The sequence below is a fragment of the Daphnia magna genome, unplaced genomic scaffold (assembly GCF_020631705.1).
Source record: "Daphnia magna isolate NIES unplaced genomic scaffold, ASM2063170v1.1 Dm_contigs363, whole genome shotgun sequence".
Lineage (NCBI taxonomy): Eukaryota > Metazoa > Arthropoda > Branchiopoda > Diplostraca > Daphniidae > Daphnia > Daphnia magna.
Genome location: NW_025533270.1, coordinates 42,344 through 60,505, shown reverse-complemented (window position 1 = coordinate 60,505; position 18,162 = coordinate 42,344). Strand labels below are relative to the sequence as shown.

At 35.0% G+C, this 18,162-nt stretch overlaps 1 protein-coding gene across 1 annotated transcript; it reads right to left on the bottom strand.

Annotated features, from left to right (window-relative positions):
• Positions 1-356: 356 nt before the first annotated feature.
• LOC123468523 lies at positions 357-5,725 on the bottom strand (the record flags this gene model as incomplete). Its single annotated transcript, XM_045167883.1, has 4 exons — positions 5,554-5,725; positions 5,025-5,412; positions 2,990-4,980; positions 357-2,945 (listed from the first exon to the last, which is right to left on the bottom strand). Coding segments are annotated over exons 1-4 (5,140 nt in total), but the record flags the coding sequence as incomplete, so codon positions are not given.
• Between the last annotated feature and the right edge of the window lie 12,437 nt (positions 5,726-18,162).

Sequence of the window (18,162 nt, the reverse complement as noted above, 5' to 3'; positions counted from 1 at the left end):
ACTAGGAGCTAGAATTGCGACTACTTTGAGGGGGAGAAATTGAGAGGCACACGTAAATAAAGAAATACGTACACCGTGATGGAGTCCTACGTTGTGTTATTTTATTAAGATTGAGCCTGAGCGGACGCTTAGTGGAACATTCTTGATAGCCATCAAGATTCAGACTGACGAGTCTAGACAGGAAGACTCGTCAGTCTCAGAACATAAAAACAAAGAAGGGTGAAATCGCGATAGCTCGGGGGTGATTAGCAAAGGGGGTGAGAAAAGCCAAAACGAAGGGGGGGAAAACATATTTTTAAGAGAAACGAAGTTTAAGTTGGAGAATTTTCGACATTCTCCCGCGGCCAGGCAGCTACTCAGCGTCTTCTTGTTCGAAGATTTTCTTGATCGCTGCGTTGGTTTGGGCGGCACATTTTCGGGTTGGTCTAGAAGGCGACGACGGAGCTGGATCCGAAGTGGGCCGTCGGACGATGCGGCCGGATCGTCCGACGGTTCAGCAACCTGTAGTGGGTAGAGCTTGGAGATGGGGCGATTAGTTTTTCCGTTTGCCGTGCGGATGTCGGCAGCTCGGATCTGTCCATCTTGACTGCGAATGAGCTTCTCGACGACAGCCATTTTCCAATCTTTTCGTGGTTTGTCGTCGTGAACGAGAACAACATCTCTTTCTTTGATGACTGTTGGATTATTCTTTTTCGTTGCTTGATGGTACTCGCGAAGAGCAGGGAGATAGGAAGCCAGAAAACGTTTTTCGAAATGTTGAAGCAGAGTCTGATGGCGGGCGATGGCTTTCTTCAGCTCGTCCGGTTTTTCGCCGTATGATGCATCAAACTTTTCTTCGTTTGTTTCTTCGCTGTAGGGTAGTGTGTTGAGCCGTCGGCCATACATCAGATGAGCTGGAGAAAGTGACTCTTCGTCGCCGATGCTGCTCGACGGATTTTCAAGAGGGCGATCGTTCAGCACTACTTCAGCGTCGGCGACGAGGGCTCGAAATGCACTGAGTGTAGGTTTGGTACGACCGAGAATTTTTGAAAGAGCACTTTTTGCAAGGCCAATCAGCCTTTCCCAAAAGCCACCGTACCACGGTGCCCCTTTTGGGAATGAATCGCCACTCGATTTGTTGGTCGAGCTGTCGTATAGCAATTGGATCGCGGAAAATCTTCTGAAAAAGCTTAGCACCTTTCTCAAAGTTTTTGCGTTGTCTGACATGATGACAGCTGGGCGAGAATGGTGAGAGACAAAGCAGCGGAAGGCGTCCAGAAAGGAAAGTGTGGTCATATCCTCGACTACTTCCAGATGAATAGCGCGAGTAGACGCACAGGTGAACAGTAGAATGTAGACCGTCCGGTCTACTTTTGGAGCTTCTTTGGGACCTCGTATGGTGAACGCTCCCGTGAAATCGATGCCGGTCACAGTGAATGGAAAAGAATATGATGAACGCGACACTGGAAGTGGGGCATGGTTTGGAGCCGTGTAAGGGGGTCCTCTTACACGGCTGCAGTTAACGCACTTTTTTAAACACCTTTTGACACTTTGGACGATTTGCGGGATCCAATAGCGCTGGCGAATTGATGCCACCGTTAATTTTACTCCTCCGTGCATCATCAGGGCGTGATGAGCGGCTATGACGAGAGTGGAGAAAGTAGAATTCTTTGGTAGCAGGATAGGGTGCTTTGCGTCTTTCTTTAGTTGAGAATTGGAGAGACGGCCGTTGCAGCGCAACAGGCCATCTTGACCGATAAAAAGATCCAGTTGAGAAACGAGAGCTGGACGCTTTACGGTTGGCTTCACGCAGTAGTTGATTTCTTCAGTAAAGTACGATTTTTGAACTGCAAGAAGCCAAACCTTTTCTGCTTCTTGCAGTTCGGATACAGTGATGTAGCCTAACTTCCAGCTTGCTCGAGACTTGTCTTTTAGCGTGATATTTCCAACGAATCGTCGGACAATCGCGGTAACTCTTATGAGATAAGAGAACTTGTATCTCGATATGTCGAGAATCTTCCCAATTCCTCCGTCGTGGGAGGGTGGTGTATTGGATGCTGATGCACTAGTGATGACTGACAGGTGAAACACTGCCGCTGGTTCGCAGTTTCCCTCCCACGACGGCCATTCACTTCTCTTTGGAAGCCACGAAGGTCCGGTTAGCCAGATGTCGGAAGAGAGGAACTGACGGAGAGTAGAACCACGAGATAGAAGATCCGCCGGATTGCAAGTGGTGGGACAGTAGTTCCATGAAGCATTAGTATCTCGAGTGAAACTGCGGATGGTCTCGACTCGGTTGTGGACGAATTGACACTTGATTTTTCCCATTTTTTGGATCCAGTAGAGCACAATCTGACTGTCTAACCACAGATAACAGTTTGGCTTGAGGCCTAGGGGAAGGAGAGCACTGAGAATGGCTGACGCGACACGGGTTCCGATGACAGCTGCCATCAACTCGGTCTGCGGAATGGTTAGTAACTTTTTCTCCGTTTTCAGCGGGGCGACGCGAGACTTGGAGAACACGAACGAAGAGGAGTCGTCATTGCAAAAATATGCGACGGCCCCGTAGGCCAGTTGGCTTGCATCAACAAAAACATGGAGCTCTTTGATTTCTCCAGTCTTGAAGTAAGAGCGATTGAAAGAAGTTTTTGAGTCTTCGATGGAAGTTGCGATTCCTTTCCATCTTTCTATCAGCTCAAATGGAATGGGATCGTCCCAATCCAGCTTGAGTTTCCAAATTTCCTGGATGAGCATTCTTGCTGGAATGGTGAGGGGAGTAATGAAGCCAAGAGGGTCGTAGGTAGCTGAGATGCCACGCAACACTTCCCGCTTCGAAGTTTGTGGATGTGAAAGATGAGAGAGCTTAACACAGGGAACGTGAAGACGATCTTCCTCACGTTCCCAGTCGAGGCCAAGGACTTTAGTGACTTGAGATTTGTCGCCGACTCCTTCACTTTTTGCTCTCACTGTGAGTTGGTCATCGTTTGACCCCACGATTGAAGATTGAGACCGGCACTTTTTAACACATTGTTGGCTTCAGAAAAGTAAGACACTGCATCTTCGGAAGTTTCACAGCCTGAGATGAGGTTGTCGACATAAATGTTGCGATTGATGTCGTCAGCTAGTAGCGATGAACTATCTTGTAGATGTTTTTTGATCACTGACAGGAGGATGAAGGGCGAGCTGCTGGCACCAAACGGAATCACGCGGAAACGGTACGACTCGAAATCCGATTTTGAGTCGTATGGGTCCTTTAGCCAAAGGAACCGCACGAAATCTCGATCCTGCTCGTGTAGACCAACTTGATGAAACGCCTTTTCAATGTCGGCTGTCAAGCCGATTGTGTGTGCGCGAAAACGGAGAAGAATAGCCATCATGACGTTCTGTAGTGGAGGGCCAATTTCGAGGCAGTCGTTCAAACTCACTCCAGCTGACGTTTTGCAAGAACAATCGTAGACAATACGAAGGGGTGTAGTAGCCGACTCTTTAAACACTCCGAAGTGAGGTATGTAGTGAGATGGCTTGCTCATTTCACTAGATGGAACCTTCTCGATGAAGCCTCGGTCCAGCTGTTCTAGAATGATTTTGCTGTAGAGCTTGAGTCCATTTGGATTTTTTGATGCTAGTCGGTTGACGGTCCCTCTCGTTCGCTTTTGGCAAACTTGTAGATTGGACGAGAGGGGCGGATGATTTTCACTCCAAGGAAGCTTCGCGACGTATTTTCCATCACGAAACTCGACTGAATTCTTTTGATAAAACTCAGTTGTCTTTGTTGACTCCAGATCCGGCTGGATTCCCAGGGTCTCAAGATTCCAGAATTTAGTGACGTCGAGTGCTTCTTCCACCGAGATATGCAGACCAACAGTTTTCTGCTCGACTTTTTCACCTGAATATTGTAGACGTCCAGAGATGAGATAGCCGATTTTTGAGTCAACGGCCGTTGGGCCAGATCCACGGATGACCTGATCACCAACGATATTCCAGTAGGTGTCTGCACCTACTAGAATATCCACCTCGAAAGTTGATTTTGTCGACACTGGGTGTGCCAACTTGAGCTTTTTCAGATGGGGAAGAGACAACAACTCGGCTCGATGTGGATCGGAGAGAGGGTCCACGATGTGAGGAATGACGATCGCTTGCACAACGATGGGAGATCCATGACGATCGATAATAGAGAATTGTACGACGTCGTAGTGTTCGGCAACTCCACGGCACGAAGTGAAACCGAAAAGAACGAGACTCTCACGTCTGAGAGGTGGTAGATTCAACAATTTAGCCAGCTTTGACGTGATGAATGTGCGTTGAGCACCTTTGTCGACTAAAATGTTGCCATCCAATTTAACAAATTGTGACTGAACTTTGGCAATTGCCGTTTCCAAAAATACAAAAGAGTTTTGTTCTACAACGTCTGTGGCCGATAACACCACTGACGTTGGGGGAGACCAAGAAAGAATAGTAGCGCCAGTAACTCTAGAAGGATCGGCTTTGTGCAGACTGGTATGATGAGCTCGATTGCATACACGACAGCGATACTTGGATGGGCAATCGGATGATGCCTGATGCATCTTTCTTAAACAGTTAAAGCAGAGCTTTTTACCTTTGCGATGTCGTACCGCTCTTCCACAGTTTTTGCTGTATCGCAGTCGGTGGGCCAATGATCTCCGGTGCAAAAGGGACAAAAAGAGCTTGCGATGGGGAAACTCTTTTGTAGATGGCTTTGCTCCCAAGAGCATGACGTTTGTCTTTTTGGGAGGTTTTAATGCCGATGAGTGGGAGATTGAACTTTCACTGTCTTCGAGAATTTCGATTTCTTTGAGCAGGCTCTTTCGAAGGATATCGAGGTCCCACTCAGCGGCGTCACTTTGTCGTGCCAGGTTACGACGCAGATCAGCTGAGAGTTTGTCGAGAAGGATGCAGACGAGCAGATCGCCATATGAATCTGGCGTCTTGTTCAGAGCTTCGAGTCCACGGATGTGCGACTCCAGAGAATCCACGAACTTCCTTAACGAAGCTCGGTCAGTTCCGGGCTTCGGTAAGGCCACTACGCTCGCATGTGAGCCATGATGATCTTCGCCGGCTGGCCAAAACGCTTTTTGAGTAGATCGATGGCGACAGTGTAGTTGTCGTTGGTTGGCACGAGGCCGAGAAGAAGCGCCTTTGCGTCGCCGGATAGACGAGAGTTAAGAAAGTTGAACTTAGTAGCATTGGAGTAGCTCTTTTTGAGATGAACTTCCACTTCGAATACGTCCCAGAACGCATTCCAGAGTAGAATATTTCCACCAAATTCAGGGAGATTAAACTTGGGGAGATGACTTGAATCGGTGGCAGTGGTCACGTTGATGGTTGGAGTGATTGTAGGTGCTGGAGGATTTGGATTGGCAGCTGCTGCTGCAGCCGCAGAGGCAGCAGCAGCTGCTGCTACTTCTGCGGCTTTTTCATCCATCAGAGTCTTGAGAACGAATTCAGCTGCGTCACGAGCGTCGTACGCTACAGCATTGGTAGTACCAGCACTGGACATTTCAGCTTCCACATCAGCCGCGGCCAACAGGTCAACGATTTCGGTATCAAGCGCCTCAACTACCTTTATTTTGTCGTGAAGATCTTCCAACTTCTTGTTGAGTTCGTAGATTTTTCGGTCTCTGTCCATGGTAGCATCGGTGATGATGTCGGAAAGTTTGGTGATGAGTCGAGTGACCGCACCGCGATTGCCACCTCGCTTGGACGTGAGAGTAGCCACGCTCGCCATTTTTTTCGAAGGAAATGGTGAGCGTAAAAGATGATGATATCTAGCTTGTCAGTTGCTAGCGAAGGAAACCAAGCTTGGTAACCAGAGGAAGAGTTGGGCCAAGCGTGGCCTCGAGGTCGTTGATTTCACTGCTGTGAAAGATGAGAGAAAAGCCAGTCGACTATTCACTTGAGAGACGAAATGAGAATAGAGATTGGCCAAGTCTGGCCACGAGGTCAGCACGTGGTGGCTGACGAAAGATCGAGAACACGAGGCTGAGCACAGCCACGAGATTCGTCACAAGCGACACGTGTCACGAATCTCGATAATTCAGGGTGAAAATTCAAACATCCGATGTTTAAAATTTCAGGGAAGTTAGTTTTAAAGTCAAAGTAAGTGTTAATCGCACAAGGAACAAGAGATGAACCCGAGGGACGAAGATATTGCCGACCACGCTAGGCCGTCAAATCCTGGTCACGGCACCATGTCGGAAAAAAAAGGAGCTAGAATTGCACGACTAACTTTGAGGGGGAGAAATTGAGAGGCACACGTAAATAAAGAAATACGTACACCGTGATGGAGTCCTACGTTGTGTTATTTTATTAAGATTGAGCCTGAGCGGACGCTTAGTGGAACATTCTTGATAGCCATCAAGATTCAGACTGACGAGTCTAGACAGGAAGACTCGTCAGTCTCAGAACATAAAAACAAAAGAAGGGTGAAATCGCGATAGCTCGGGGGTGATTAGCAAAGGGGGTGAGAAAAGCCAAAACGAAAGGGGGAAAACATATTTTTAAGAGAAACGAAGTTTAAGTTGGAGAATTTTCGACATGGTATAACAGTGTATTCACATTGAATACAAGTATATTCCATGCAGTTTACATATAGAAGTAAAAACTCATGGTATAACAGTGTATTCACATTGAATACAAGTATATTTGATGCTGTTTACATATAGAACTAAAAACTCATGGTATAACAGTGTATTCACATTGAATACAAGTATATTCCATGCAGTTTACATATAGAAGTAAAAACTCATGGTATAACAGTGTATTCACATTGAATACAAGTATATTTGATGCTGTTTACATATAGAAGTAAAAAACTCATGGTATAACAGTGTATTCACATTGAATACAAGTATATTTGATGCTGTTTACATATAGAACTAAAAACTCATGGTATAACAGTGTATTCACATTGAATACAAGTATATTTGATGCTGTTTACATATAGAAGTAAAAACTCATGGTATAACAGTGTATTCACATTGAATACAAGTATATTTGATGCTGTTTACATATAGAACTAAAACCTCATGGTATAACAGTGTATTCACATTGAATACAAGTATATTCAATGCAGTTTACATATAGAAGTAAAAACTCATGGTATAACAGTGTATTCACATTGAATACAAGTATATTTGATGCTGTTTACATATAGAAGTAAAAACTCATGGTATAACAGTGTATTCACATTGAATACAAGTATATTTGATGCTGTTTACATATAGAAGTAAAAACTCATGGTATAACAGTGTATTCACATTGAATACAAGTATATTCCATGCAGTTTACATACAGAAGTAAAAACTCATGGTATAATAGTGTATTCACATTGAATACAAGTATATTCCATGCAGTTTACATATAGAAGTAAAAACTCATGGTATAACAGTGTATTCACATTGAATACAAGTATATTCCATGCAGTTTACGTCTAGAAGTAAAAACTCATGGTATAACAGTGTATTCACATTGAATACAAGTATTTTTGATGCTGTTTACATATCGAAGTAAAAATCCATGATTAAACAGTGTATTCACATATTGAATACAAGTATATTTGATGCTGTTTACATATAGAAGTAAAAACTCATGGTATAACAGTGTATTCACATTGAATACAAGTATATTTGATGCTGTTTACATATAGAAGTAAAAACTCATGGTATAACAGTGTATTCACATTGAATACAAGTATATTTGATGCTGTTTACATATAGAAGTAAAAACTCATGGTATAACAGTGTATTCACATTGAATACAAGTATATTCCATGCAGTTTACATATAGAAGTAAAAACTCATGGTATAACAGTGTATTCACATTGAATACAAGTATATTCCATGCAGTTTACATATAGAAGTAAAAACTCATGGTATAACAGTGTATTCACATTGAATACAAGTATATTCCATGCAGTTTACATATAGAAGTAAAAACTCATGGTATAACAGTGTATTCACATTGAATACAAGTATATTCCATGCAGTTTACATATAGAAGTAAAAACTCATGGTATAACAGTGTATTCACATTGAATACAAGTATATTTGATGCTGTTTACATATAGAAGTAAAAACTCATGGTATAACAGTGTATTCACATTGAATACAAGTATATTTGATGCTGTTTACATATAGAAGTAAAAACTCATGGTTATAACAGTGTATTCACATTGAATACAAGTATATTCCATGCAGTTTACATATAGAAGTAAAAACTCATGGTATAACAGTGTATTCACATTGAATACAAGTATATTCCATGCAGTTTACATATAGAAGTAAAAACTCATGGTATAACAGTGTATTCACATTGAATACAAGTATATTTGATGCTGTTTACATATAGAAGTAAAAACTCATGGTATAACAGTGTATTCACATTGAATACAAGTATATTCCATGCAGTTTACATATAGAAGTAAAAACTCATGGTATAACAGTGTATTCACATTGAATACAAGTATATTTGATGCAGTTTACATATAGAAGTAAAAACTCATGGTATAACAGTGTATTCACATTGAATACAAGTATATTTGATGCTGTTTACATATAGAAGTAAAAACTCATGGTATAACAGTGTATTCACATTGAATACAAGTATATTCCATGCTGTTTACATATAGAAGTAAAAACTCATGGTATAACAGTGTATTCACATTGAATACAAGTATATTCCATGCAGTTTACATATAGAAGTAAAAACTCATGGTATAACAGTGTATTCACATTGAATACAAGTATATTCCATGCAGTTTACATATAGAAGTAAAAACTCATGGTATAACAGTGTATTCACATTGAATACAAGTATATTCGATGCTGTTTACATATCGAAGTAAAAATCCATGATAAAACAGTGTATTCACATTGAATACAAGTATATTTGATGCTGTTTACATATAGAAGTAAAAACTCATGGTATAACAGTGTATTCACATTGAATACAAGTATATTTGATGCTTTTTACATATAGAAGTAAAAACTCATGGTATAACAGTGTATTCACATTGAATACAAGTATATTTGATGCTGTTTACATATAGAAGTAAAAACTCATGGTATAACAGTGTATTCACATTGAATACAAGTATATTCCATGCAGTTTACATATAGAAGTAAAAACTCATGGTATAACAGTGTATTCACATTGAATACAAGTATATTCCATGCAGTTTACATATAGAAGTAAAAACTCATGGTATAACAGTGTATTCACATTGAATACAAGTATATTCCATGCAGTTTACATATAGAAGTAAAAACTCATGGTATAACAGTGTATTCACATTGAATACAAGTATATTTGATGCTGTTTACATATAGAAGTAAAAACTCATGGTATAACAGTGTATTCACATTGAATACAAGTATATTTGATGCTGTTTACATATAGAAGTAAAAACTCATGGTTTAACAGTGTATTCACATTGAATACAAGTATATTCCATGCAGTTTACATATAGAAGTAAAAACTCATGGTATAACAGTGTATTCACATTGAATACAAGTATATTCCATGCAGTTTACATATAGAAGTAAAAACTCATGGTATAACAGTGTATTCACATTGAATACAAGTATATTCCATGCAGTTTACATATAGAAGTAAAAACTCATGGTATAACAGTGTATTCACATTGAATACAAGTATATTTGATGCTGTTTACATATAGAAGTAAAAACTCATGGTATAACAGTGTATTCACATTGAATACAAGTATATTCCATGCAGTTTACATATAGAAGTAAAAACTCATGGTATAACAGTGTATTCACATTGAATACAAGTATATTTGATGCAGTTATACATATAGAAGTAAAAACTCATGGTATAACAGTGTATTCACATTGAATACAAGTATATTTGATGCTGTTTACATATAGAAGTAAAAACTCATGGTATAACAGTGTATTCACATTGAATACAAGTATATTCCATGCTGTTTACATATAGAAGTAAAAACTCATGGTATAATAGTGTATTCACATTGAATACAAGTATATTCCATGCAGTTTACATATAGAAGTAAAAACTCATGGTATAACAGTGTATTCACATTGAATACAAGTATATTCCATGCAGTTTACGTCTAGAAGTAAAAACTCATGGTATAACAGTGTATTCACATTGAATACAAGTATTTTTGATGCTGTTTACATATCGAAGTAAAAATCCATGATTAAACAGTGTATTCACATTGAATACAAGTATATTTGATGCTGTTTACATATAGAAGTAAAAACTCATGGTATAACAGTGTATTCACATTGAATACAAGTATATTTGATGCTGTTTACATATAGAAGTAAAAACTCATGGTATAACAGTGTATTCACATTGAATACAATTATATTTGATGCTGTTTACATATAGAAGTAAAAACTCATGGTATAACAGTGTATTCACATTGAATACAAGTATATTCCATGCAGTTTACATATAGAAGTAAAAACTCATGGTATAACAGTGTATTCACATTGAATACAAGTATATTCCATGCAGTTTACATATAGAAGTAAAAACTCATGGTATAACAGTGTATTCACATTGAATACAAGTATATTCCATGCAGTTTACGTATAGAAATAAAAACTCATGGTATAACAGTGTATTCACATTGAATACAAGTATATTTGATGCTGTTTACATATAGAAGTAAAAAGTCATGGTATAACAGAGTATTCACATTGAATACAAGTATATTCCATGCAGTTTACATATAGAAGTAAAAACTCATGGTATAACAGTGTATTCACATTGAATACAAGTATATTTGATGCTGTTTACATATAGAAGTAAAAACTCATGGTATAACAGTGTATTCACATTGAATACAAGTATATTTGATGCTGTTTACATATAGAAGTAAAAACTCATGGTATAACAGTGTATTCACATTGAATACAAGTATATTTGATGCTGTTTACATATAGAAGTAAAAAACTCATGGTATAACAGTGTATTCACATTGAATACAAGTATATTTGATGCTGTTTACATATAGAAGTAAAAACTCATGGTATAACAGTGTATTCACATTGAATACAAGTATATTTGATGCTGTTTACATATAGAAGTAAAAACTCATGGTATAACAGTGTATTCACATTGAATACAAGTATATTCCATGCAGTTTACATATAGAAGTAAAAACTCATGGTATAACAGTGTATTCACATTGAATACAAGTATATTTGATGCTGTTTACATATAGAAGTAAAAACTCATGGTATAACAGTGTATTCACATTGAATACAAGTATATTCCATGCAGTTTACATATAGAAGTAAAAACTCATGGTATAACAGTGTATTCACATTGAATACAAGTATATTCCATGCAGTTTACATATAGAAGTAAAAACTCATGGTATAACAGTGTATTCACATTGAATACAAGTATATTCCATGCAGTTTACATATAGAAGTAAAAACTCATGGTATAACAGTGTATTCACATTGAATACAAGTATATTCCATGCAGTTTACAGTATAGAAATAAAAACTCATGGTATAACAGTGTATTCACATTGAATACAAGTATATTTGATGCTGTTTACATATAGAAGTAAAAAGTCATGGTATAACAGAGTATTCACATTGAATACAAGTATATTCCATGCAGTTTACGTATAGAAATAAAAACAAATGGTATAACAGTGTATTCACATTGAATACAAGTATATTTGATGCTGTTTACATATAGAAGTAGAAACTCATGGTATAACAGTGTATTCACATTGAATACAAGTATATTTGATGCTGTTTACATATAGAAGTAAAAACTCATGGTTTAACAGTGTATTCACATTGAATACAAGTATATTTGATGCTGTTTACATATAGAAGTAAAAACTCATGGTATAACAGTGTATTAACATTGAATACAAGTATATTTGATGCAGTATACATATAGAAGTAAAAACTCATGGTATAACAGTGTATTCACATTAAATACAAGTTTATTCCATGCAGTATACATATAGAAGTAAAAACTCATAGTATAACAGTGTATTCACGTTGAATACAAGTATATTCCATGCAGTTTACATATAGAAGTAAAAACTCATGGTATAACAGTGTATTCACATTGAATACAAGTATATTCCATGCAGTTTACATATAGAAGTAAAAACTCATGGTATAACAGTGTATTCACGTTGAATACAAGTATATTTGATGCTGTTTACATATAGAAGTAAAAACTCATGGTATAACAGTGTATTCACATTGAATACAAGTATATTCCATGCAGTTTACGTATAGAAGTAAAAACTCATGGTATAACAGTGTATTCACATTGAATACAAGTATATTTGATGCAGTATACATATAGAAGTAAAAAATCATGGTATAACAGTGTATTCACATTGAATACAAGTATATTTGATGCTGTTTACATATAGAAGTAAAAACTCATGGTATAACAGTGTATTCACATTGAATACAAGTATATTCCATGCAGTTTACATACAGAAGTAAAAACTCATGGTATAACAGTGTATTCACATTGAATACAAGTATATTTGATGCAGTATACATATAGAAGTAAAAAATCATGGTATAACAGTGTATTCACATTGAATACAAGTATATTTGATGCTGTTTACATATGGAAGTAAAAACTCATAGTATAACAGTGTATTCACATTGAATACAAGTATATTCCATGCAGTTTACATACAGAAGTAAAAACTCATGGTATAACAGTGGGTTCACATTAAATACAAGTATATTTGATGCTGTTTACATATAGAAGTAAAATCTCATGGTTTAACACTGTATTCACATTGAATACAAGTATATTTGATGCTGTTTACATATAGAAGTAAAAACTCATAGTATAACAGTGTATTAACATTGAATACAAGTATATTTGATGCAGTATACATATAGAAGTAAAAACTCATGGTATAACAGTGTATTCACATTAAATACAAGTTTATTCCATGCAGTATACATATAGAAGTAAAAACTCATGGTATAACAGTGTATTTACGTTGAATACAAGTATATTCCATGCAGTTTACATATAGAAGTAAAAACTCATGGTATAACAGTGTATTCACATTGAATACAAGTATATTCCATGCAGTTTACATATAGAAGTAAAAACTCATGGTATAACAGTGTATTCACATTGAATACAAGTATATTCCATGCAGTTTACATATAGATGTAAAAACTCATGGTATAACAGTGTATTCACATTGAATACAAGTATATTTGATGCTGTTTACATATAGAAGTAAAAACTCATGGTTTAACAGTGTATTCACATTGAATACAAGTATATTTGATGCTGTTTACATATAGAAGTAAAAACTCATGGTATAACAGTGTATTCACATTGAATACAAGTATATTTGATGCTGTTTACATATAGAAGTAAAAACTCATAGTATAACAGTGTATTCACATTGAATACAAGTATATTTCATTCAGTTTACATATAGAAGTAAAAACTCATGGTATAACAGTGTATTCACATTGAATACAAGTATATTTGATGCTGTTTACATATAGAAGTAAAAACTCATGGTATAACAGTGTATTCACATTGAATACAAGTATATTCCATGCAGTTTACGTATAGAAGTAAAAACTCATGGTATAACAGTGTATTCACATTGAATACAAGTATATTTGATGCAGTATACATATAAAAATAAAAAATCATGGTATAACAGTGTATTCACATTGAATACAAGTATATTTGATGCTGTTTACATATAGAAGTAAAAACTCATGGTATAACAGTGTATTCACATTGAATACAAGTATATTCCATGCAGTTTACATAGAGAAGTAAAAACTCATGGTATAATAGTGTATTCACATTGAATACAAGTATATTCCATGCAGTTTACATATAGAAGTAAAAACTCATGGTATAACAGTGTATTCACATTGAATACAAGTATATTCCATGCAGTTTACGTCTAGAAGTAAAAACTCATGGTATAACAGTGTATTCACATTGAATACAAGTATTTTTGATGCTGTTTACATATCGAAGTAAAAATCCATGATTAAACAGTGTATTCACATTGAATACAAGTATATTTGATGCTGTTTACATATAGAAGTAAAAACTCATGGTATAACAGTGTATTCACATTGAATACAAGTATATTTGATGCTTTTACATATAGAAGTAAAAACTCATGGTATAACAGTGTATTCACATTGAATACAATTATATTTGATGCTGTTTACATATAGAAGTAAAAACTCATGGTATAACAGTGTATTCACATTGAATACAAGTATATTCCATGCAGTTTACATATAGAAGTAAAAACTTATGGTATAACAGTGTATTCACATTGAATACAAGTATATTCCATGCAGTTTACATATAGAAGTAAAAACTCATTGTATAACAGTGTATTCACATTGAATACAAGTATATTCCATGCAGTTTACGTATAGAAATAAAAACTCATGGTATAACAGTGTATTCACATTGAATACAAGTATATTTGATGCTGTTTACATACAGAAGTAAAAACTCATGGTATAACAGTGTATTCACATTGAATACAAGTATATTTGATGCAGTATACATATAGAAGTAAAAAATCATGGTATAACAGTGTATTCACATTGAATACAAGTATATTTGATGCTGTTTACATATAGAAGTAAAAACTCATGGTATAACAGTGTATTCACATTGAATACAAGTATATTCCATGCAGTTTACATACAGAAGTAAAAACTCATGGTATAATAGTGTATTCACATTGAATACAAGTATATTCCATGCAGTTTACATATAGAAGTAAAAACTCATGGTATAACAGTGTATTCACATTGAATACAAGTATATTCCATGCAGTTTACGTCTAGAAGTAAAAACTCATGGTATAACAGTGTATTCACATTGAATACAAGTATTTTTGATGCTGTTTACATATCGAAGTAAAAATCCATGATTAAACAGTGTATTCACATTGAATACAAGTATATTTGATGCTGTTTACATATAGAAGTAAAAACTCATAGTATAACAGTGTATTCACATTGAATACAAGTATATTTCATTCAGTTTACATATAGAAGTAAAAACCCATGGTATAACAGTGTATTCACATTGAATACAAGTATATTTGATGCTGTTTACATATAGAAGTAAAAACTCATGGTATAACAGTGTATTCACATTGAATACAAGTATATTCCATGCAGTTTACGTATAGAAGTAAAAACTCATGGTATAACAGTGTATTCACATTGAATACAAGTATATTCCATGCAGTTTACGTACAGAAATAAAAACTCATGGTATAACAGTGTATTCACATTGAATACAAGTATATTTGATGCTGTTTACATATAGAAGTAAAAAGTCATGGTATAACAGAGTATTCACATTGAATACAAGTATATTCCATGCAGTTTACGTATAGAAATAAAAACAAATGGTATAACAGTGTATTCACATTGAATACAAGTATATTTGATGCTGTTTACATATAGAAGTAGAAACTCATGGTATAACAGTGTATTCACATTGAATACAAGTATATTTGATGCTGTTTACATATAGAAGTAAAAACTCATGGTTTAACAGTGTATTCACATTGAATACAAGTATATTTGATGCTGTTTACATATAGAAGTAAAAACTCATGGTATAACAGTGTATTAACATTGAATACAAGTATATTTGATGCAGTATACATATAGAAGTAAAAACTCATGGTATATCAGTGTATTCACATTAAATACAAGTTTATTCCATGCAGTATACATATAGAAGTAAAAACTCATAGTATAACAGTGTATTCACGTTGAATACAAGTATATTCCATGCAGTTTACATATAGAAGTAAAAACTCATGGTATAACAGTGTATTCACATTGAATACAAGTATATTCCATGCAGTTTACATATAGAAGTAAAAACTCATGGTATAACAGTGTATTCACGTTGAATACAAGTATATTTGATGCTGTTTACATATAGAAGTAAAAACTCATGGTATAACAGTGTATTCACATTGAATACAAGTATATTCCATGCAGTTTACGTATAGAAGTAAAAACTCATGGTATAACAGTGTATTCACATTGAATACAAGTATATTTGATGCAGTATACATATAGAAGTAAAAAATCATGGTATAACAGTGTATTCACATTGAATACAAGTATATTTGATGCTGTTTACATATAGAAGTAAAAACTCATGGTATAACAGTGTATTCACATTGAATACAAGTATATTCCATGCAGTTTACATACAGAAGTAAAAACTCATGGTATAACAGTGTATTCACATTGAATACAAGTATATTTGATGCAGTATACATATAGAAGTAAAAACTCATGGTATAACAGTGTATTCACATTGAATACAAGTATATTTGATGCTGTTTACATATGGAAGTAAAAACTCATAGTATAACAGTGTATTCACATTGAATACAAGTATATTCCATGCAGTTTACATACAGAAGTAAAAACTCATGGTATAACAGTGGGTTCACATTAAATACAAGTATATTTGATGCTGTTTACATATAGAAGTAAAATCTCATGGTTTAACAGTGTATTCACATTGAATACAAGTATATTTGATGCTGTTTACATATAGAAGTAAAAACTCATAGTATAACAGTGTATTAACATTGAATACAAGTATATTTGATGCAGTATACATATAGAAGTAAAAACTCATGGTATAACAGTGTATTCACATTAAATACAAGTTTATTCCATGCAGTATACATATAGAAGTAAAAACTCATGGTATAACAGTGTATTTACGTTGAATACAAGTATATTCCATGCAGTTTACATATAGAAGTAAAAACTCATGGTATAACAGTGTATTCACATTGAATACAAGTATATTCCATGCAGTTTACATATAGAAGTAAAAACTCATGGTATAACAGTGTATTCACATTGAATACAAGTATATTCCATGCAGTTTACATATAGATGTAAAAACTCATGGTATAACAGTGTATTCACATTGAATACAAGTATATTTGATGCTGTTTACATATAGAAGTAAAAACTCATGGTTTAACAGTGTATTCACATTGAATACAAGTATATTTGATGCTGTTTACATATAGAAGTAAAAACTCATGGTATAACAGTGTATTCACATTGAATACAAGTATATTTGATGCTGTTTACATATAGAAGTAAAAACTCATAGTATAACAGTGTATTCACATTGAATACAAGTATATTTCATTCAGTTTACATATAGAAGTAAAAACTCATGGTATAACAGTGTATTCACATTGAATACAAGTATATTTGATGCTGTTTACATATAGAAGTAAAAACTCATGGTATAACAGTGTATTCACATTGAATACAAGTATATTCCATGCAGTTTACGTATAGAAGTAAAAACTCATGGTATAACAGTGTATTCACATTGAATACAAGTATATTTGATGCAGTATACATATAAAAATAAAAAATCATGGTATAACAGTGTATTCACATTGAATACAAGTATATTTGATGCTGTTTACATATAGAAGTAAAAACTCATGGTATAACAGTGTATTCACATTGAATACAAGTATATTCCATGCAGTTTACATAGAGAAGTAAAAACTCATGGTATAATAGTGTATTCACATTGAATACAAGTATATTCCATGCAGTTTACATATAGAAGTAAAAACTCATGGTATAACAGTGTATTCACATTGAATACAAGTATATTCCATGCAGTTTACGTCTAGAAGTAAAAACTCATGGTATAACAGTGTATTCACATTGAATACAAGTATTTTTGATGCTGTTTACATATCGAAGTAAAAATCCATGATTAAACAGTGTATTCACATTGAATACAAGTATATTTGATGCTGTTTACATATAGAAGTAAAAACTCATGGTATAACAGTGTATTCACATTGAATACAAGTATATTTGATGCTTTTTACATATAGAAGTAAAAACTCATGGTATAACAGTGTATTCACATTGAATACAATTATATTTGATGCTGTTTACATATAGAAGTAAAAACTCATGGTATAACAGTGTATTCACATTGAATACAAGTATATTCCATGCAGTTTACATATAGAAGTAAAAACTCATGGTATAACAGTGTATTCACATTGAATACAAGTATATTCCATGCAGTTTACATATAGAAGTAAAAACTCAT